General features: G+C 41.6%; 2 protein-coding genes across 2 annotated transcripts in view; both read left to right on the top strand.

Annotated features, from left to right (window-relative positions):
• The first annotated feature begins 10,345 nt into the window (after positions 1-10,345).
• Positions 10,346-23,275, top strand: part of UGT3A2 (UDP glycosyltransferase family 3 member A2) — a 34,633-nt gene continuing 21,703 nt past the window's right edge. The window contains exons 1-3 of the mRNA XM_033179358.1: positions 10,346-10,570; positions 12,925-13,026; positions 21,933-22,047. Of these exons, the coding sequence (XP_033035249.1) occupies positions 10,477-10,570; positions 12,925-13,026; positions 21,933-22,047 (311 nt within the window). The 5' untranslated portion in view covers positions 10,346-10,476. The remainder of the gene's footprint in view (positions 10,571-12,924; positions 13,027-21,932; positions 22,048-23,275) is intronic.
• UGT3A1 (UDP glycosyltransferase family 3 member A1) overlaps positions 10,672-23,275 on the top strand; it is a 124,829-nt gene continuing 112,225 nt past the window's right edge. The window contains exon 1 of the mRNA XM_033179357.1: positions 10,672-10,752. The gene's annotated coding sequence lies outside the window, so the exon portion shown is untranslated. The remainder of the gene's footprint in view (positions 10,753-23,275) is intronic.

Raw genomic sequence — 23,275 nt, 5'->3', positions numbered from 1 at the left:
GTTTGAAAGGATAAACAAGATTGATAGACCACTAGCTAGATATAGGGAAAAAGGAGAGAAGATCCAAATAACTACAATCAGAAATAGCAAAGGTGACATTACAACTGATTCCACAGAAATACAGAAGATCCTGAGAGACTGCTATGAACATCTCTATGTGTACAAACTAGAAAATTTAGAGGAAATGCATAAATTCCTGGAAATACCCAACCTCCCAAAGTTGAACCACAAAGAAATTGAAACCATGAACAGACCAATAATGAGTTTTGGAGTTGTATAAGTAATAAACATTTACCCACTATAAAAAATTGGGCCAGGTGCAGTGGCTCATGTCTGTAATCCCAGCAACACTTTGGGAGGCTGAACTGGGTGGAATACTTGAACCCTGGAGTTTGAGACCAGCCTGGGCACCATGGTGAAACCTCATCTCTACAAACACTACAAAAATTAGCCAGGCATGGTGGTGTTTGCCAGTAGTCCCAGCTACTTGGGAGGCTGAGGTGGGAAGATTTCTTGAGCCCAGGGAGTCAAGGCTGCAATGAGCTGTGACCACTCCACTTCACTGCAGCCTGGGTGACAGAGTGAGACCATTTTGTTTTTTTTTAAATTTTGTTTTGTTTTTCAACAAAAACAAAAAGAACAAAAAAACTCCTGGAGCAGATGGATTTATAGCTGAATTCTAGCAGACATACAAAGAAGAGCTGGTGACAATCTTACTGAAATTATTCCAAAAAGTAGAGGAGGAGGGATTCCTTCATAACTCATTCTAAGAAACCAGTGTCATCCTGAAACAAAATCTTGCAAGGACATAACAAAAAAAGGAAACTATAGACCAATATTGCTGGCAAACATAGAGGCAAAAATCCTGAACAAAATACCAGCAAACCAAATCCAGCAGCACATCAAAAAGACAACTCACCGTGATCAACTGGCATTTATTCCTGAAAAGCAATGATGCTTCAAGATGGGCAAATTAATAAATGAGATTCACCACATAAACAGAATTAAAAAGAAATATCATTTGGTTATTTCAATATATATAAGAAAGCTTTTGATAAATCCAACATCCCTTCATGATAAAAACACTCAACAAACTAGGCATTAAAGAAGCATACATAAGAATCATCTATGATAAACCCACACCCAACATCATACTGAATGAACAAAAGTTGGAAGCATTCCTCCTAAGAACTGGAAAAAGGAAAGGATATCCACTCTTACCATTTCTATTCAACATAGCCCTGGAAGTCCTAGCCTGAGCCATCAGGGAAGGGAAAAAAAATAAAAGACATCCAAATTTAGAAAAAGCAAGTAAAATTGTCTCTCTTCAATGATGATATGATTCTATACCTAGAAAACCCTAAAGCTTATTCCAATAGGCTCCTAGACTAGATAAATGCCCAGTAAAGTTTCAGGATACAAAATCAATGTACAAAAATCATTAACATTTTTACACATCAACAGTGTTTAAGTTGAGAGCTAAATCAAAATGCAATCCTGATTATTATGCACTGAATGCCTGTCCAAAATACCTCATGTATCCCATAAATATATACACCTATTATGTACCCACAAAAGTTAAAATTTAAAAATTATAAAAATGCAGTCCTAGGCCGGGCACAGTGGTTCACACCTGTAATCCCAGCACTTTGCGAGGCTGAGTGGGGCAGATCACTTGAGGTCAGGAGTTTAAGACCAGCCTGGCCAACATGGTGAAACCCTGTCTCTACTAAAATACAAAAATTAGTTGGGCATGGTGGTGAGCACCTGTAATCCCAGCTACTCAGGAGGCTGACACAGGAGAATCCCTTGAACCTGGGAGGCGGAGGTTGCAGTGAGCTGAGATCATGCCACTGCACTCCAGCATAAGTCTCAAAAAAAAAAAAAGGCAATTCTATTCACAATCACCAATAGAACCCCACAAAATACCTACGAATACATCTAAACAAGGAGATGAGAGATCTCTACAAGAAGAACTACAAAACACTTCTGAAAAAAAATCATAGACAACACAAAACAAATGGAAAAACATTCCATGCTCATGAATTAGAAGAATCAATATTGTTAAAATGTCCACAGTGCCCAAAGCAGTTTACAGATTCAACATTATGCTTATCAAATTACCAACATCATTTCTCACAGCATTAGAAAAAAACTGTTCTAAAATTCATATGGAACCAAAAAAAAAAAGGAACCCAAACAGCCAAAGCAATCATAAGCAAAACAGCAGCAAAGCCAGGCATCACATTACCTAATTTCAAACTATCCTGCAAGTCTATAGAAACCAAAACAGCATGGGACTAGTACAAAAATAGACACATAGACAAATGAAACAGAACAGAGAATCTAGAAATAATGTCACATACTTACAGCCAACTGATCTTTGACAAGTGGACAAAAACAAGGGAGAAGAACACCCTATTCAATAAATGGTGCTGGAAAATTGGCTAGTTGCTTGCAGAAGAATGAAACTGGGCACCTACTTCTCACTTTGTATAAAAATTAACTAAAGATGGATAAGATGCTCAATATGAGATCTATGACTATAAAAATCCTAGATAAAAACCTAGATAAAACTTCTGGACATTGGCCTAGGCAAAGAATTTACGGCCATGTCCTCAAAATCAAATGCAATATAAACAGAAATGGACACATGTGACCTAATTAAACTAAAGCACTTCTGCACAGCAAAAAACCCAAAACAAAACAACAACAACAAAAACTATCAACAGAGTAAACAAACAACCTCAGAATGGAAGAAAATATTTGTAAATGATTCATCTGACCAAGGGCTAATGTTCACAGTCTACAAAGAATTTAAACAAATCAACAAGAAAAAAAAAAACCTCATTAAAAATTGGGCAAATGACATGAACAGACCTTCTCAAAAGAAAACAAACAAACAGCCAACAAGCATATGAAAAAATTCTCATCATTGATTATCAGAGAAATGCAAATGAAAACTACAATGAGATACTATCTTACACCAGTCAGAATGGCTATTACTAAAAAGTCTAAAAATAACAGATGTTGGTCAGGCTATGGAGAAATGGAAAGCTGTTGTTGAGGATGTAAATTACTTCAGTCCCTGTGGAAAGCAGTTTGTCCTGCCTAGGCACCTAGACTCCACCCTTGACCCATTGCATCACCAGCCAGACACATTCCACAGCCCACTCTGACTCTTACAGGGGACTGGTATATCACCGGGGTGTTGTGAGTCTCCTGGTGACTTAACCCTTAGCTGGGACTAGCCCTAAGGTATAAGGTATGAGGAAATTCCAAAGGCCCCCTTGACGCAAAGGAAATGTGGGCGCAGTGCCGGTAGTTGAAGGATATGTCACCAAAGCTTGGGAGCAGACTCAGAAAATATATCAATTCTTGCCCCTGCCTCTCTTCTGCAGGGCACTGTTGCACATGTACTGCAAAACCAAAGGGGCACCTGGCTGAGGAAGAGCCTATCTGTGGGCCTTACATTAAGTGCCATCTACTGGATTGCGGCTTGAATTACACCACCAAACAATGCAATGCCTCTGAAACCCAGGGCAGGAACCTACAACCTAGGAACTCATTCAGAGCCTCCGCCCTCTGAAAGCACCCAGCAAAGAAGCCAACCAGCTAAACACAACATTAACCGCAGTCAAACCCTTAAGGGAAAAAATAGTATGAAAACAAAAAGGCCCATCCAAATTCAAAAAGAAAATGAAATCCCAGGTCCCTCAGATAATAAGAAACCAGTGCAAGAACTCTGGCAATTCAAAAAGTCTGAGTGTTTCGTTATCTCCCAAGAATTGCACTAGGTCCCTAGCAATGAATCCTAACCAGATTGAAATGTCTGAAAAGATAGGCACAGAATTCAGAATCTGGTTGATAAAAAAGTTCAAAGAGATCCAAAAGAAGGTTGAAATTCAATCCATGGAAGCCAGAAAACCGACCCAATATATGAAAGACATCATAGCTAGAAGAAAGAACCAAACTGAACTTCTGGAATACAGAAAACCACTACAGGAATTTCAAAACATATTTGGAAGCCTTAACAACAGACTAGTTGGAACAGAGGAACTAATTGAAGAGCTCAAAGATGGATCCCTTGAATCAACCGAGTCAGACAAAAATAAAGAAAAAACATTTTCTAATGAACAAAGCAAAAGAATTTATGACTAAGTCTTCAAAATCAACTGTAACAATAACAAAAATTGATAACTGGGACCTAATTAAACCAAAGAGTTTCTGCACGGCAAAAGAAACTATCAACAGAGTAAACAGACAACCTATGGATTGAGAGAAAATATTTGCTAACTATGCTTTTGACAAAGGACTAATATTCAGAAGCTATAAGGAACCCAACAAGATCAAAACAACCCAATTAAAAAGTGGGAAAGGACATGAACAGACCCTTCTCATAAGAAGACATACAAGCAGCCAGCAAACATGACAAAATGCTCAACATCACTAATCATCAGGGAAATCTGAATCAAAACTACAATGAAACACCATCTCACACCAGTCAGAATGGCTATTACTAAAAGCTCTAAACATAATAGATGTCGGCAAGGCTGTAGAGAAATGGGAACACTTATATACTGTTGGTGGTAATGAGAATTACTACAGGTTCTGCGGGAAGCAGTTTGGAGATTTCTCGAAGAACTAAAAATAGAACTACTGTTCAACCCAGTCATCCCATTACTGGGTACATACCCAAAATAAAATGAATCATTCTACCAAAAAGACACAAGTTCTTGCACGTTCATTTTAGCATTATTCACAATAGTAAAGACATGGAGATAGAGACATAGAGATTTATGTATGGAATATCTATATGCACATCTGCTTGTATATATGTCCTAGCTCTATCCACTGAGAGAACTACAAACAGCAGTGCTTCCTTAGCAAGAGCACACATAACAACCATGTAGGTGTCTCTTCGACTAGTAGATCATAAGTTCCATGAAGGCGGGGACTGACTCATGCACATCCTTACCTTTCAGCATTAAGTTCAATTTCATGAACATAGGAATCTTTAGAAAATTGAATGGTTTGTAGGCACCTAGCTAGTAAATTTCAGGGCCAGGCTACAACTGTCTGAAAACCAGCCTTCTGTGTCAAGTCTAAGCTGCTGAGAGCTGTCATTGAATGCTGCTTCCACCCTTCTGTTTCTGCAAACAGGTACAAGTCTGCAGCCCTGGCCACCAGCGTCATCGGGTGCTCCCAAACCCTGAGCCCACCAGCAGCTGGTGGGCTGAATCAACTACATCCTCCAGATGGGGTGGGGACAGGGGGCAGCACACCTCAAACTTTATGCCTTCCTGCAGCCCTGAAATGAGCAGAACCTGCCCAATGTCTTTGTGTTCCTCCTGGGGCTCACTCTAGGCACTATGTAGCTTTGTGGGACGCTGCTGTGCGTGGCATGGCAGTTGGGTGGCTGCCTGGGGCCAGAAAGGTGAAGGAGATGTCAGACCATGTACAGCCTTGGAGGAGTGTGTTTGTTGGGCAGTGTTACATTTTCTTGGGGGCTTCCCACCAGTTCTGGCAAATCTGTTCTCCACATCCTCTCCACTTGCTAATTCTGCTACAAATTCATCCTTACTAGCTCCTGCCTGTTAGCAGAATTCCTTCCAGTCCTCTTGTCCTCCTTTGTTTGCCATCAGCGAGGGCTGTGCTGTGATTCTGTCTCTAAGTGACTTGGACCACTGACCCTCAGATTTCCAGCCTTAAAATCCACCTTCCTTGTCATGCGCCTCTCTGAATCACAGCCTGACCATTCCAGACTTCCTGTCCAGATCTTCTCAGCTTCTTTCAGTCACCATCTGTCACAGAATAACACCTGAGAAAGACATCTTGCATGTTCTTTCCATTTCTGTTCTGTTCTCCTGCATATTCTCTTCAATGCTCAGGAACTCTGTCCTATGCTTGAGAGTTCAGGGCCAGACACACGCTTGCAGGCCTCCACATTGGGTCCCTGTCTCTAGTGCCCACAGAGAGCTCCTTCTTTGCTGATCAGGTATGCAGACTGTAGGTTTCCGGATTTCCTGAAAACTAAAAGTTTACAACATCATCTATCCACAACCTCACTAAACGATTGGCCAAGAGATTTCTGTCCTAGTTGCCCAGAATTCTGTCATCTGGCTACTCACGGCTATCGGGGAATGGGGCAAGTCTGCACTGGCACTGGTCAGGATGAAGGCAGCAGGAAGTGGGTGGAGGGTTAGTCAACCTGTAGGGTCTGAAGAATGGGAAAAGTGGCCCCAAATCCTCCAGAATGCTTGACCTGTTGAACCAGAATGTTTTGTTATTTAGTCTTGACCTATATTCATGCACTTAAGCAGCAAGCAATCATGGGCGGGCTGATAAAGAAACACTTCTGTTTCCTGGTTACAGTCTCTGGCTGGATCTGAGGAACCACTGAGTTTGCCTCAATGACTTTCCTTTTTCTTTCTTTCTTTCTTTCTTTTTTTTTTAAATTGAGATGGAGTCTCACTCTGTTGCCCAGGCTGGAGTGCAAGTGGCATGATGTCGGCTCACTGTAACCTCCACCTCCCAGGTTCAAGCGATTCTCCTGCCTCAGCCTCCTGAGTAGCTGGGATTACAAGTACCCACCACCACGTCTGGCTAATTTTTTTGTATTTTTAGTAGAGACGGGGTTTCATCATGTTGGCCAGGCTGGTCTCCAACTCCTGACCTCAGGTGATCTGCCCACCTCGGCCTCCCAAAGTGTTGGGATTACAGGTATGAGCCACTGCGCCCAGCCTTCAGTGACATTCTAAGTGTGATGGGGACCACAAGACAATCAGCCAGAGCAGATAATTTCAATCATAGATCCCCAGATCCATGTAGATGAGAAGGTGGAATGCAATTGTAGCTGTGGTTCCAAGGACAGCACAGACAGGACTGTGTGTTGCTACAAACCAGTTGGCACTAAACCTTAAGTCGTATAAAAAGGGTGAAACCCACTTTATTTGGGTTCTGTAGAAAATGTAATTTGCAAATGGACTCTCTTTTCAGTCTATATGGTTCTGAAGTTCTCTGGGCAAAGGATTTTGTACTAATGAGTAGGAGGTATGTATCCACATCAAAATGTCTCCACATGTACAGGAGAATGGAGACTTTAGGCTTTACTAATAGGTGCTAGAATTAATCTGGGTATTCCTGTGTACTGTTCCTTTGTGGCACCTGTACCACTCTTTGCTTTTGGCTGGCATTAAAGTTTAGAAAATGCATAGGTTGGTATTGGGATGGAGTAAAGAGAGTACACCATAGGAAGTTTCCCCTTCTGGGGCCTCCACAATCTGCATGTAATTAAATGGTGCATGTAAGAAAAACATAAACAAGAAGATCACATAACACCCACAGAACCCATAGCTTCCCATAAGTAGAAAAGAAGACACCAGATTGTAGCAAAGCTATCTCCTCAACTTCTGCTGCAAGCCTTTATGGAGACCTAATGAGTCTGGAAATATTGTACATAGGAAGCAGGTTCACTGTGAATGGGTTATCAGTTTGTCTGAGTCCAGTGAGATGGAGCAGCACCCCCCGCTCCAAGTTAATTGAAGTGAATTATTGGCCTAAAATAATCAAGTCTTCAAAGAAAGCCAAAAAGTAGAGAAAATGTAACATAATAAATGGGAGAAATAGCAACCTGGTAGATTTAAACACATGCATTCGGACTGAAATACAAGATTGACAGACTTGAATAAAAATTTCAAGCTGATTGCTGTTTCAAGAGACACACCTAAAATATGAGGATACAGGGGTGGTGAACATGAAAGGATAGGAAAAGATAGATCTTTTCACACAGTGGAAAATGAAATCTGAATGGTTAGTAGTAATGGCAAACAAAATAGACTTTAGGTGAAAAGTATTACTAGAGACAAAATAGGTCCTCATTATAAAATGAGGACCGACTGTTTTCCCTGGAAGATATAATACCTGAAACTACAATTGTTCATATATATGCATTTAATGAGTAGCCTTAGGGGTATAGAGGAAAAATTGCTAAAACACCAAGGAAAAATAGAATTATAGTGGAAGAACTATGAAAACATCTTAATGAAAAATTTCAAACATTCACAAAAGTAGAGCTTCTTTATGCCCAGGATTCAGCGTCATTGATTACTAACTCCTGGCAAAAGTCTCTTTTCTTATGCTGCCACCCACATTTAACCTTGTTTACCCCCACAACCTATTATTTTGAAGCAAATCTAAGAAATCATAAGACTGAATCTGTAAATGTTTCAGAATGTACCTTAAGAGCCAATTTCCTTCCTTCCTTCCTTCCTTCCTTCCTTCCTTCCTTCCTTCCTTCCTTCCTTCCTTCCTTTCTTCTCTTCTTTCCCTTCCCTCCCTTCTTTCCCTTCCCTGCCTTCCTTTCCTTCCCTCCCTTCCTTCTTTTTTGACAAAGTCTCACTGTTTCCTGAGCTGGAGTGCAATGGTGCGATCTTGGCTCACTGCAACCTCCAACTCCCAGGTTCAAGCAATTATCCCACCTCAGCCTCCCGGGTAGCTGGGGCCACAGGCATGCACCACCATGCCGGGCTAATTTTTGCAGTTTTAGTAGAGACGGGGTTTCACTATGTTGGCCAGGCTGGCCTTGAACTCCTGACCTCATGTTCTGCCCACCTCACCTACCAAAGTGCTGGGGTTACAGGCGTGAACCACTGCACCTGGCCAGAATTTCTTTATAAGATGTTTATAACCACAATTACATAGAACTCTTCTCCAAAGCAACAATAACTACTTAATACAATCAAAATTTGGGTTCAAATATCTCTGATACTCCTATAATGTTTTAGAGTCCATTGGAATCATGCTATTTAAAACGTTAACAAATCTGATACCTGACTCTTCATATCTCTTTCCATTTGATTTTTCTTAGTAACATTTGCCATTAATGTACTATATATTTTATTTCTTAGTGTGCTTAGTATCAGTTTGCCTGGCAGAACAATGGCTGGCATAATAAATAGCTATCAGCCAGGCGTGGTGGCTCATGCCTGTAACCCCAGCACTTTGGGAGGCCAAGGGGGGGGTGGATCTTGTGAGGTCAGGAGTTCAAGATCAGCCTGGCCAACATGGTGAAACCCCATCGCTACTAAAAAATACAAAAACCAGCTGAGTGTGGTGGTAGGCGCCTGTAATCCCAGCTACCCAGGAGGCTGAGACAGGAGAATTGCTTGAACTTGAGAGGCAGAGATTGCAGTAAGCTGAGATTGCACCACTGGACTCTAGCCTGGGTTACAAGTAAGATTTTGTCTCAAAATAAAATAAGATAAAATTTAAAAAATGCTATCAATATAATTGTTGAATAAATGAAAATCTTGGAGTTTGATAACAAATCCTTTATTTTGCTAATGCATTATGAAAAGTACAAGATTAAGACGAACTGGAGCCTTGTGATGTCTGGTAAACCTGGCCTTCCCACACTTCTCTCTCTCTCTCCTCTCTTCTCTCTTCCTCCACAGTAGGTATGGCTAGGTGAGGGATGCACAAATGCATAGGAATGTAATGCTTTAAATTCCAATGAGAAAAAATAACACCTATAGACTGAAGAAGGCAGGAACAGTACAAGCAGAATTCAAGGACTCACTGCAACCAAGGATTCCTCTGCTTGTTTAGAGTTACACTGAAAGCCTTTCCTAAAGGAAGTCTTAGTTTGAGGATAGAGAGTGTAAAGGGGACTACCGGACCTAGTGATCCCTGCCCTCACTGGGGCTGACGTTGCACGGAGGTAGAATTACAACCTGTCTTCAGCATGTGCTCTTGGAAATTATGGAAAGATTCACCAGTCCTATTTCAGGATACTCATTCGGAATGATAGCCTCAGATTTTGAATTTCAGTCCTCCAGGGACAGACCTGGACTTCCAGAGGTAGGACTCTAGCCTCTCTTCAGGAATGTTACCTTCTAAAGAGACACTAAGAGGTAGATTCCAGGGATGGTAGATTGATTTCCCTTGAGGATCCCCTTCCAGGGAGGTCTTGGGCTTGGAACATCAGCTCAAGATTTTAAGCAAGTCTCTCAGGAAACAGATCACGGGGCTGGCAGTATGAGGTAGTGGAGGCAGTCAGAAGGGAACTAGAGTAGGTAAATTCACACAGCATTGGCAAAAGAGAGATGAGTCCCATGGAGATCGAGCCTTCATCAGAGCGATTTACTGAGGTCCCTGCCATTCCTGGCTTACAGTAAGGATTTTCCAGGCAGGAGGGCTGTGATCACACGGACAGAGCAGGGTTAAGGATGGACTCGCCAGCCCCTCCTACTGACTGCTGGTAGTTCGGTAGAGCAAGGATAGATTATCCAATGGAGCACGAGGGAGGAGGTGCAGAGGGCAAGAGGGGATGGACAGGAGAGAAGACTGGCAGGATCCTCACTTCTACCTCTTCCCACAGCCGGTGCCTTTGGAGCACTGAGGTGCACAGGGTCCCTTAGCCGGGCGCAGGGCGCGCAGCCCAGGCTGAGGTCTGCGGCTTCTGTGAAAGTGAGCATGGCTGGGCAGCGGGTGCTGCTTCTAGTGAGCTTCCTTCTCTCTGGGGTCCTGCTCTCAGAGGCTGCCAAAATCCTGACAATATCTACAGTAGGTGAGTGCTTGGCCGGAGAATTCCCAGACAGGCGCGTCCCGGATACCCGCACTGCAAGGGCTCCAGAGAACGGCGCTTGATCAGAGTCATCCAGGCGATTTTCCAGGCTGGGCTTGCGGACCCGGCTGGAGGAGGGAGAAACCCATCCAGCTGTGGGGCAGAGAGGGGCCTCTATTGCTGAGGTGGGGAAGATAGTTTTGGAGAAAAGAGACTCTCTGTTTCTCTCTCTTCTTCAGGATGCGCTCCCCATCCCGCTGGGCTGGGGCCAGAAATTTGAGACTCATCCCGAAGTTTGAGACCCTGGGCTGCCTTCTCCAGAGCGCAGTGGGACTTTCAGAGGCTCACCCTAAGCTCCATGGGGTGGGGGTGCACAGTAGCTTCCAGTAGAAACGGTGGTGAGCGTTTTCAGCCCTTGGAGACCAGGGAAAGGCGCTCCTGAGGGCAGCACTGCAAATGTTGTGAAGCTGCCTCCGGAGCCAGGGTGGCGCAGGCAGGTATTTCATGGCTGCAAGGCCAGTGGAGTGTTTTCCTCCACGGGAAACCTGGAGAACTGCCCAGGGCTGAGGAGAGGACCCAGGTCATTCGGATCTTTTGGAGCCTCATTCCTTTTACCTGTGCCGCTGACCGTTTCTGAGGGATTCATGGAACTGTTAATTCAGCATTTTGGGTCGCAGTTTTACTTCTTTTACTTTTACCCCAAAGGGAATAGGAGACAAAAGAGAAGCATATATGAACATAAAGGGATCATCCCAGGATCGAGCTTCCCCAAGACTTTATTTCAACCCATAGTGGGTTCTAATGGATTCCTTTTATCGCGGAGAATCAGGGCTCCTAGAACTGGGAGGAACCACAGATCATCTAATTTAGTGCCCATTTTGATTTCCTGAGAGGGCAACTGAGGGATGGGGAGCGAGATGCCTTCCTTAAGAGCACATGTGGCCTCCCTGATGTCCCATGAGGAATTAACTCAGGGTTTTCTTACTGCAGGACCATGCTCACCACAACTTCCATTCTGAAGCCCTTTTCACTGGGGATTTTCAAAAATCACTGTTTAAGAAACAGTCAAGTCCATTCGAAGACTCCCCCCACCCCGTTTCTGAGTGTTAGTCTCAGTGAAGCAACAGAGCTTCTTAGCTTCTTGAAAGTACACCGTCCTCCTTCCTCAGGCTCCAAGAAGGAGTTGGTGTCGTTTCTGAGGTGCTGGAATCCTGATTTTTGCCCCAGAAAGTCACTTGACTCCCCAAGATCCACCACTAACAGCTGTTTCTATGGGGACCCCTTCTTCCTGGCTCCCTGTTCTTATATGGATTAAAATGTGAGCAAGATCTGTTGCAGATTTGTACTTTATACATCACTTGTTGCTCTAGACTATTCAAGTCTGGGTATAAGTAAACTGAGTCATGCAGAGAGCTGCACACTACTTCTCTACTCCCTTCCACCTCCACCCCCAAACTTTTGGTATTTACCATTACATTACCTTCTCTTCTGATCTTCCTTTCTCTGCTGCTGAGAACCTTAGATTCAAGCAAAGGCTGTGTATTAGAACATATACTGAGAAGACATTGATTTCATAGAACTTGTACCTCTTTTGAGGATCAAGCTTCTCTTTCCTTAGGATGGTAGGATTTTTCTGGAATCAGTGATTCTCTAGTCTGTTGGGCAACCAGGATCCAGCAGGCCCACCCCAAGGGCCCCACATTTGTCCTCAAATGTCTTAATTAGAACTTGATCATTGTTTGGCCTAAATTAAGTACATCCTTTCTAAATACATTAGAATCTTAAAGATTTGGATTCTAAGTAGTGGTCCCTCATTCCTTCCCTTCCAGTGATGATTTCTTGGACAGATCTCTTAAGGTTTCTATCTCCTATAGTAAATGGTAAATACCAAAAGTTAATAAATGTCCAAAGAGCAGGATCCCAGAAACAGTTCTCATTGTTTTTTAGGAACTATTCACACTCATATGTACAACACCATACCTGTATTTCCACCAATGCTGTGATTTCTTTTGGACTCTGTGTCTCCATAAGGCCTTAGTTAAAATGTACATGTACCTCAGGATGAGGAACTCCCATGGCCTAAGCACATAGTAACTCATTACACTGACATGGATACTGTGATTCACAAGAGGCAATCTCTCACGGACCAGAGCCACAGGTAAAAATTTGGGTGGTCATGCTCTGGGTGAGTGGGCTGGGTTTTACCCAGAGGGACATGAGGAGACTGGCAAAACTCATCTTCCTCCACTCACTAGCCACTTCCTGTTCCCCTACCTTTCCTCTCCTGGATTGATCACTATCGACTTTAGACATGGTATTCTCATCATTCCAGAACTGAAATTGTGCATTGTTCCTAGGTGGAAGCCATTATCTACTGATGGACCGGGTTTCTCAGATTCTTCAAGATCATGGTCATAATATCACCATGCTTAACCACAAAAGTGGTCCTTTTATGCCAGGTATCTTTTCTCACTTTTCTTGATTTCTTCTACTCCAAGCAAAGAGCAAAAATATTGTTTGCATAGAAAGGCTTAGTAAAAAAAATTTTTTTAATTCTAATTCAATTGGAAAGATGAAAAGCTTGCGTGTGTGTGTGTGTATGTAAAGTGCCAAAAAGCTTCTTAGGCTCTAATTACCAGGACTTGACACTCCATACTCCCATATTTCTTTTCCCCTTACTTGATCCCTACTCCATCCCAAGCAACCATCCACTCATTATTATGGATTATTTTAACAAACACTACTTAATAAGATGGCTTAAAAATATATTAAACAGGGTTGGGCAAGGTGGCTCACACCTGTAATCCCAGCACTTTAGGAGGCTGAGACAGGTGGATCACTCGAGCCCAGTAGTTTGAGACCAGCTTGAGCAACACAGTATTTTTGTCTCTACAAAAAATACAAAAATTAACTTGACATAGTGGCACGCACCTGTAATTCCAGCTACTTGGGAGGCTGAGGGTGGAGGATTGCTTGAGCCAGAAGGCAGAGGTTGCAGTGAGCTGGGAATGCACCACTGCACTAGAGCCTGGGCAACAGAGTGAGGCTCCATCTCAAAGACTCTCTGTATATAGATAGAACAGAAATATTCAGCCTTATTTAACACTTCTTACATGTAAGAATCACTTTTCTTTTTATAGATTACTTTTCCTCTTTTTATGATATTGGAATGTAAGTAAGCTCTCGCAGGGAGCCCCTTATTTATACAGCTAAGTTAGGAGTCTATGGCTGAGATGGTTTTGCATTCTTGAAAAATAAGTGGCTGCCCACAAGTTTGTGCATAGTGATTTCAGATGTTCTTAATGGAGTCATTGAATCCAAAGAATTTTAGCCAAAATGAAGCTCATAAATCTTATGAACTCCTCTGAAACAGAAACCCTGAGAACTTAACAGACTTGCTTGATAACAGAGTTGGGTGGATTAGGAATTTATGCTCTAAATTGCTCAATATGAAAGTGTTGCTCTGGGAAAAGCCCAAACTCCAGCATCATGTAATACACCCAGGTAACACACCTGGACATGTACCTCCTGAAGCTATAATTTAAAAAAAGAAAAAAAAAAATCAAAAGCAAGCATCTTTGAGGAAGAAAATTCTGAGATATTTTCAGCCTTTGAAGGTAACATCAGGCCTTGTTATTGTTCAGATTTCTAAAACCATTTTTTTTTTTTTTGAGACAGAGTCTTGCTCTGTTGGCCAGGCTGCAGTACAGTGGCATGACCTTGGCTCACTGCAACTTCCATCTCTCGGGCTCAAGCAATTCTCCTGCCTCAGCCTCCTAAGTAGCTGAGATTACAGGTGTGTGCCACCATGCCCGGCTAAGTTTTGTATTTCTAGTAGATACGGGGTTTCATCATCTTGACCAGGCTGGTCTCAAACTCCTGACCTTAAGTAATCCTGCTGCTTTGGCCTCCCAAAGTGCTGGGATTACAGGTGTGAACCACTGCGCCCAGCCAAAACCATTTTTTAATCTACATTTTTTCATTTAAATTTTAAAATTTCATTGTGGTGAAATATATATAACATATAATCTACCATTTTAGCCATTTTTTTTTAATTGAGTCAGAGTCTCGCTCTGTCTCCCAGGTTGGAGGGCAGTGACACGATCTTGGCTCACTGCAGCCTCCATCACCTAGGTTCAAGTGATTCTTGTACCTTAGCCTCCTAAGTAACTAGGACTACAGGCAGGCGCCATTAGGTGTGCGGCACCATGCCTGGCTAATTTTTTTGTATTTTTAGTAGAGACAGGGTTTCGCCATGTTCGCCAGGCTGGTCTTGAATACTCCTGACCTCAGGTGATCTGCCTGCCTTGGCCTTCAAAGTGCTAGGATTACAGGAGTGAGCCACCGCACCTGGCCCCATTTTCAAATGTACCGTTTAGAGGCTTTAAGGACATTCACATTGTTGTAGAACCATTATTACCATCCCTTTTCAGAAGTTTGTCATCATCACGAAGTGGAACTCTACTTATTAAACAGTGACTCCCTGTGACTGACAGCCACTCTTACTTCTTGAGACCATCACTATGACAGTTATTACTGTTACTGCTTGAGACCATCATTACGAGACTGAACGAAGGAGGACGAACGTAGAAATGAACACTTAAAAGAAACTGTTATAAAGAAAGTGGCCAGGGGAAGAAGAAAAGAGCTCCCTGCTTCTAGTGAGCAAAGGCAACTGCTGAATTTCCATAACCCTTCTTATTTATCGGGTACAATGAACAGGGAGGAGGAGGTAACGATTGGTCAGCTGCTTGATTGATCACAGGTTCATATTATTACTAACAGGCTTCAGATTTGCCTAATCACAAGAAACACTGTACTTGGGGCGTGACTGCCCTCAGCATTCCTTCTGTGTGGCAGACGCAGTTTGTCAGTTTGACAACATTCTGCGATTATGAGAAACAGTTTGCTGTTTACTCATATAGTCTCCAGTGGTATACTGAGTTGATCTTGACCCTCACTCTTTCAGCCTCCAACAGCTCCCCATTACCCTCTACCTTCAGCCCCTGATAACCATATTCTATTTTATTTCTCTATTAATTTGACTATTCTGGGTACAGCGTATAAGTGAAATAATACAATATTTGTCCTTTTGTGTCTGTCTTGCTTTACTTAGCATAATATCTTCAAGGTTCATTCACATTTAACGTGTGTTAGACCTTTTATATGGCTGGATATTCAATTTTATGGATACATCACATTTTGTTTATCCATTAATCCATTGATGGGCATTTAGGTTTTTTTCCACTTTTTGACTATTGTGAACAATGCTGCTATGAACACTGGTATACAAATATCTTTCAGAGTCCCCACTTAAAACCATTTTAGTATCTTTTACATTTGTTTTCATATTCTTCGCTGCCTTTGTATCTGCCTAAACTGGATATCTGATTAAATAGTTGTAGTAGTTTCATTTTAAGACAATTATTTCTTAATTTCAAAAACTGTAACTAAATTCAATTGATTTAAATTAAAATTTAGATGAAAAATTAATGATGGCATTTCCAATAAACTTTGAGAAACTACTGGCCGGGTGGCTCACATTTGTAATCCCAGCACTTTGGGAGGCTGAGGCAGGAGGATCACTTGAGCCCAGGAGTTAAAACCAGCCTGGGCAACACAGTGAGACTTCATCTCTACTAAAAATAAAAATAAAACATTAGCTGGGCATGGTGGCATGCTCCTGTGGTCCCAGCTACGTGGAAAGCTGAGGCAGGAGGATTGTGTGAGCCCTGGAGGCCAAAGCTGCAATGAGCTATTATCACACCACTGCGTTTCAGCCTGGCCAATAAAGTGAGACCCAGTCTGAGAAAAAAAAAAAGAGAGAGAGAGAGAGAAACTACTGAAAGCTACAGAGCTTTTACTCTTTAACAAATATAAGCACAGCAAAATCTATAAACAATTCAAGGAATGTGTGGATCCTTTCTGTTTTTTCATAAGATTAGGAGTCTAGAGTTTCTTTTAATAATTCCCTCATCATGGATGTCTCTGAAGCTTTGAAATAGAATTCCCATTTTTCATTTCATCCGTAGAGCTTGGCTGAAGGTCTGCAAACAAGGAAACACATGATTGGGTTATTATTTCTGATCAGATGCCCAATTTAATGAATTGAAACATTTGAGCCAATTATTAACTCGTTATTTGGAAACATTTTCCCATACTGTTTATTTATTTGCAACTTTAATAAATGACATCAGAGGCACTGAAGAAGCAAAGGTTTCTAATACTCACATGTACTACTGCTCCAACCCATCAATATCTGGAATCACAATTGGATTATACACAGTGACTAGAAGACTATTCAAGAGCATAAGAGAGAAAGCCTAGATTGCTTTGAACAGACTGTGAGTAGACTGGGAATTCTAAGAACTCTGCTAGTGATGACTCAGAAGGAAGAAAGGAACATGATAGAGAAAATCTGTATTGTCTTAGAGACTATAAATCATCATACACAGACTTTTTGTAGAAATATAGATGTTCAAGTGTTCTTACTGTCTATAGTAAAATGCGAGAGGAAAGATAAATTGAGAAAATAACTATGAGACAGAAAACGAGCACTTTATGGTTTTGGAAATTCTTAGCCTATTAGGATGGAAAATATTTAAAAATTAGGGAATTCAAATGTCAGGAAAGCAGTGTATCCTGTTGTCTTGTAGAGAAAGCCAATTGTATGGCTGGACAGCCTTTTGCTATTGCCTCTGAAGGATTAAATGGTCAGAGTATTCAGTCACACAGAAAGCTCATTGAAGAGATTAGCATGAAGCAGGTTTGATGGCACTGGTTACCAACTTGCCTGAGTCTGCTAAGAAAGAACACCCACATAACGCAACAAATTCCATGAAGTGGATTTACTACTTACATGTGGACAACAACTGAAACCTAAAATTCACTGTGAGCTGGTCCTCCAAGGCTCAGAAAGGTGCCTGGGATGAATGGAGTCTCAACTGTACATGCCCCACTTGCAATGCAGATAAAGGACCATGAAGTGCAGACCACCTTGGGTTTTAGGTGTAAAACCTGGAGAAACATGATGTGCTAAGCTAAGTGTTGAAGGGCATCGTGTTTCTAGTGGAGACTGTAACAAAGCCTGGGCTATTCCACTCAGTGCCTCTCTATCTCAGAGTGTTACATTCCCAGCTCATTCTACAGTTATTCTTGATAACTACAAGTGACAAGCAGAGAGGAAAACAGAGTTAGCCCAAGGCCACCCTGAGAACTGTCCTGCAATTAGGTGTCTGTCTCATGGATTCCTTCACCCATAATGGCAGAAGCCACCAATCAAGATGAAACTATCTCATAATGATATGTGGATGAAACTCTTATAAAGATATGTGGAGACTGGGCATGGTGGCTCATGCCTGTAATCCTAAGATATGAAAGGAAATGAAACAAAGGAAAAGGAAATGAATCAAACAAAGTAAAAGATGGGTAGGACAAGATAATGACTAGTCTACAAATAAAATATCAATTTCTGTAAATAAACATAAATAGAGGCTCATGACTATCTCACAGACCTGGTGAAAAGGAATGAGAAAATGACCCTGGAAGGATATTTATTCTTGTTCAAAAGAAACAGGTTGAAATCAAAAGGAAAAGGAATAGAAGTAAAATATTATTGCTACTTAGATCAGCAAGGTACAGAGGAAGCACACTGAGTTGAGGATAAAGGAAAAGAAGTAAATGAGTAAAATAATTGATGGGGTATTCCTACAAGCCAGCCAGCCAGATAAAAGATTTTAATGGTCCACATTACAGAGGCAACATATTAAAAGGATGATGAGGTGAACATCTAGACACTAGCTGGTGGTCTTGCTGTTCTAAAAGGCAGTGGATCCTAGGCCGGGCATGGTGACTCACACCTATAATCCCAGCACATTGGGAGATCAGGCGGATCACCAGAGGTCAGGAGTTCCAGACCAACCTGGCCAACATGGTGCAACCCTGTCTCTACTAAAATACAAAAATCAACCAGGCATGGTGGCTCGTGCCTGTATTTCCAGCTACAAAGAGAGCCAAGGCACGTGGATTGTTTGAACCTGGGAGGCAGAGGTTGCAGTGAGCCGAGATTGTGCCACTGCACTCCAGCCTGGGTGACAGAACGAGACTCTTGTCTAAAAAACAAAAACAAAAACAAAACAAAACAAATCTGTGGAGCAACTTCTTGTCTAGTGGAATGAATTCCTATGACATACCCAGGATGGTCACAAAGTACCCAAGAATTTTTTTTTTGAGACTAAGTCTCGCTGTTGTCACCCAGGCTGGAGTATCATGGCATGATCTTAGCTCACTGCAACCTCCGCTTCCCGGGTTTAAGCAATTCTCCTGCCTCAGCCTCCCGGTACCCAAGAATTTTACACCTTCAGAATTACTGCCAATTTGGATTAAAAGGTATGAGGAGAATATGACAGGAAGGAGGGCTGTTGAGCTCCCCAATCTGCAAGTAGGAATTAAACTGACAAACCACTCAGCTGTAACCACATGCAATGCTTCATGAAAAACAAAGGATAACTCTGAAGGTGAAGCAATGAGCCCAGATGGCAGAGCTTCTAGCCCAGAAGGCTGAGCCAAACCACAGGATTATTCCCAGTCCTTAAAACCTAATTTTGTTTGCCCAGTTGTAGTCAAATGTCTTGGGACTGGCACCTCATTTTTTTTTTTTTTTACTTCCTTTTTGCCCCCATTAGAATAATGTCTATAACTGGTATCCTATGCCTGTCCCACTCTTGGTTTTGGGGAGCAGGTCATTTTTTCCTAGTTTCATAGATCCACAGAAGGAGAGCAATTTTTCACTGAATGGATTACACCAGACTCTCACCCATACTTGAAGTAGATTATTTGGATGATGTGATTTGGGAATTCTGAGCTGATGAGCTTTAGATGAGGTTTTTCACTTTGAATTGATGATATAATTGTTTGAGACTTTGGGGGATGTTGGGACAGGATGAATACATTTTCATTCCATGGGGGATGTATATGAATGTCTGGGATCTAGAGAACACACTGCGGTGGGCAAATAATGCCACTCCCCCCGCCCCGCAAAGATATATATCTTCAAATTCCTGTAATTAGGAGTGTGCTATTTTACATGGCAAAAGGATCTTTGCAGATATGATTAATATAAGGATTTTGAGACAGGGAGATTATCATGGATTACCCAGGTGAGTCCAATGTAATTACAAGAGTTCTTATAAGGCAAGCTTGTCCAACTGGTGGCCCACCAGCTGCATGTGGCCTAGGACAGCTTTGAATGTGGCCCAACACAAATTCATAAACTTTCTTAAAACATTATGAGATTATTTTTGCAATTTTTTTTTTAAGCTCATTAGCTATCGTTGGTATTAGTGTGTTTTATATGTGGCCCAAGACAATTCTTCTTCTTCCAATGTGTCCCAGGGAAGTCAAAAGATTGGACACCCTTGTTATAAAGGAGAGAAGATCATAGGAGAGTTAAAGAATTAATGATGGAAGAAGAAATTAGAGCGATGTGATTGCCTGTTGGCAGGGGGCCATGAGCCAGGGATGTGGGTAGCCTTCAGAAGCTGGAAAGGGCAAGAAAAAGATTGTTCCCTAGAGCCTTCAGAAGAAATGCAGCTCACCCACACCTTGATTTTATTTTAATAAGATCCATTTTGGACTTCTGATCTCCAGAACTATAGGATAATACCTTGTGTCATTTTAAGCAACTAAGTTTGTTGTAGTTTGTTAAAGCAGCAATAGGAAACTGAAACGGCCATGATAGGTGCTCAGAAGAACTCCAGGAGGCATGAAAGGAGGATGCTAACGCCTTTACATTGCAGGTGTTCCTGGGGGGCACTAATGAGAGAGCCTGCTGTACTGCAACTTAGATTCTGGAGCCTTCTGTTACAGGGGATGCTACGCAATGTGGACTGATTTTCAAGTAATAAACATGAGTGGACCTAAGTAAAATTTATAAATAAAGAATATGTTGTCTTTAAAATGCAAAAAGGCCTAAAAGATGTTTGGCTTCTAACATTATGGGCACAGGGAGGCTCAATAGTTGTTTTTTTAGTAGTATTGGGGATAGAGAGGCCTTCAGCTAACCAATTGATCCTTTGGAATTTAAGTGAGGGACTGGGTCTGCTACTTTGCATGGGACAATGGCTTATCCCCTTTATGAGCTCCTTTTTGAATGTTTCTGTGTCCTAAATAAGTGTGGCGAATGAATTTCCTTAGAGGAGGACACACTCAATGTAATGTTATACCTGTACTCCTGGAGAAAGCTGGAAGCAGTGGCTCTTGCTGGCAAAGATTGTGGGCAATAGTAGGGCTGTTGAAGTACACTGTGGGTAGCCATGCACTGTGTTTCTTCCAAGGTAAAGACACACTGTGGCTGAGAGCCTGTAAAAATCAGCAGGGAAGAGAACATTCTAGCCAAGTCTATGACTGCAAAGTATTTGCCAGTAGATACTTGGATAGAGTCTTTCATTTCAATTAAGTTGAGTATGAGGAGCCTTAATATGTGGGACTATGTGTTAATATACCCCCAATCCTCACACAAAATTTGATTTGGATGTGATGAAGGCACACATGTATTAAGAAGAGATGAGAGGTTTATGACTCATAGGGTGAGGTTTTTTTTTTTCTTTTTTTCAGAATAGCAGGACAGGCTCCCAGGCAAATCTGAAAAATGGCTTTAGAGAGCAGGGAGGGATGACTGGCTTGAGTTTTTACTGTGAGGAGAGGTAGGATGAGCTGAGGATTTCCCTTCATTGTCCTGACTTGCATGGATTGAAACTCCTACCAGGTATAAGAGAGAAGGTATGTGTGGGTTTTCTTACCAATTTGCTCAGATGAAGCATGGGGTTGGGAAGGGGAATTGGGGCTTGACATTTGTCAAGAGACAAACAGTGAAAATAGAGTCAGACTTCTTATTACACATGGGTAATGAAGAAGGGGCCAAGCTGGCAAGTCAGGATGTAGGAGACTACTCTTTTAATGAAATCTTTTAGTACTTTTTAACTGAATTTAAAAATTATTTGTATGTATCACTTTAAATAATAAAAATGATTGTTTTTGTAAAACGGAAAGAACAGCGACTCTGGAATCGAACAAATGTGTACTGTATTTAAATACAAATTATACCAATGGCTCACCCCTGTAATCCCAGTGGTTTGTAAGGGAGCTGAGACTGCAATGAGCTAGGATTGTGCTATTGCACTCCAGCCTGGATGACAGAGCAAGACTTTGTCTCAAAAATAAATAAATGCATACATTAAAAATACTTAAAGAAGCAATCATTCAAATACATACATAATCTTTGAAATAAGTTTCGATATTGTTATGCTAATGTTACTCTTTTGCGTAGCATATTTAACTTTTTTTAAATCTGTTGCTGTTTTCTTAGATTTTAAAAAGGAGGAAAAATCATATCAAGTTATCAGTTGGCTTGCACCTGAAGATCATCAAAGAGAATTTAAGAAGAGTTTTGATTTCTTTCTGGAAGAAACTTTAGGTGGCAGGTAATTTTTTTTTTTTATTCTTTGAACCAAAGGGTCACTATTTTCATCATACAAATGAATGGATGGATGCATGGATACTTGGATTTTATTTTAATGAGATTTTATTTTAATAAGAGAAAGTGACAAATGGATGGATTGATAGATGGAGAGACAGATGATAGGGGGAGTAGATGAGTACTACATACTATATCATCCAGTAAAGTCCCTGGACATTCTTCTTTATACCATCTTTCTTACACTATAAGCATGAGTGCTTTCCTGCAGAAAGTGGGAAATGGTTTCTTCTGGGACTTCCTTGCAACACTTCACCTACAATCATTGCCCGTAATATCCCCAACACAGAAATTGGGATAGGCTCCTCCAGTTTTCATTGTTGGTGGGAAAATTAGAGTCACCTTTTCCCACTTATTGTCTTCCCTTCTTCTCACATATATTCATGAATAAAAGGAAGGCTTATGAACATTGGGTTTGTAGAAGTTGAACATACAGCCATGCAAAGTTCTTTTAAAAAGCAATCAACCTGGTACAAATGAAACATGAAACTGACTCCTTTTGCTTAATCTGGATGGGAAGGAACACATAACTTTTTGATCTCAGACATAAAGAGGAAACACAGAAATCCGTGCCTATCTTGGTTAATCGCAGTGGCCTTACCTACTCTTCTTTCCTTGAAAATTCCACTCAATAGTCAACGTAGTGCTTAAATCTGACTTCTTCCATAAAGCCTTCCTCCTCACCCAAGCTGGAACACCCCTCTATATGTCTGATCTAATCCACCTATTTGACACTTAACCTATATCATCTTGCAGAGTTAGTTATATATTTTAAGCATATGCCTTGTCTCTTCTTTCCCAGTTTAATATTTTTAAGGACAGGTATATTTTAATTTATTAGCTTAATTTTAAATATGATTAATGAACTACAGTCTAAAAATTTTTACTACATTACTGGCTTTCTTTTTTTTTTGAGATGGAGTTTTGCTTTTGTTGCCCCGGCTGGAGTGCAATGGCGCGATCTCGGCTCACTGCAACCTCTGCCTCCAGGGTTCAAGCGATTCTCCTGCCTCAGCCTCCCAAGTAGCTGGGATTACAGGAGTGTGCCACCATGCCCAGCTAAGTTTTGTGTTATTAGTAGTGACGGGGTTTCACCATGTTTGCCAGGCTGGTCCCAAACTCCTAACCTCGGGTGATCCACCCTCCTCAACCTCCCAGAGTGCTGGGATACAGGC

Source organism: Trachypithecus francoisi, unplaced genomic scaffold, assembly GCF_009764315.1.
Source record: "Trachypithecus francoisi isolate TF-2019V2 unplaced genomic scaffold, Tfra_2.0 Lachesis_group2, whole genome shotgun sequence".
Taxonomy (NCBI): domain Eukaryota; kingdom Metazoa; phylum Chordata; class Mammalia; order Primates; family Cercopithecidae; genus Trachypithecus; species Trachypithecus francoisi.
This window is presented reverse-complemented; position numbering and strand designations above follow the sequence as displayed.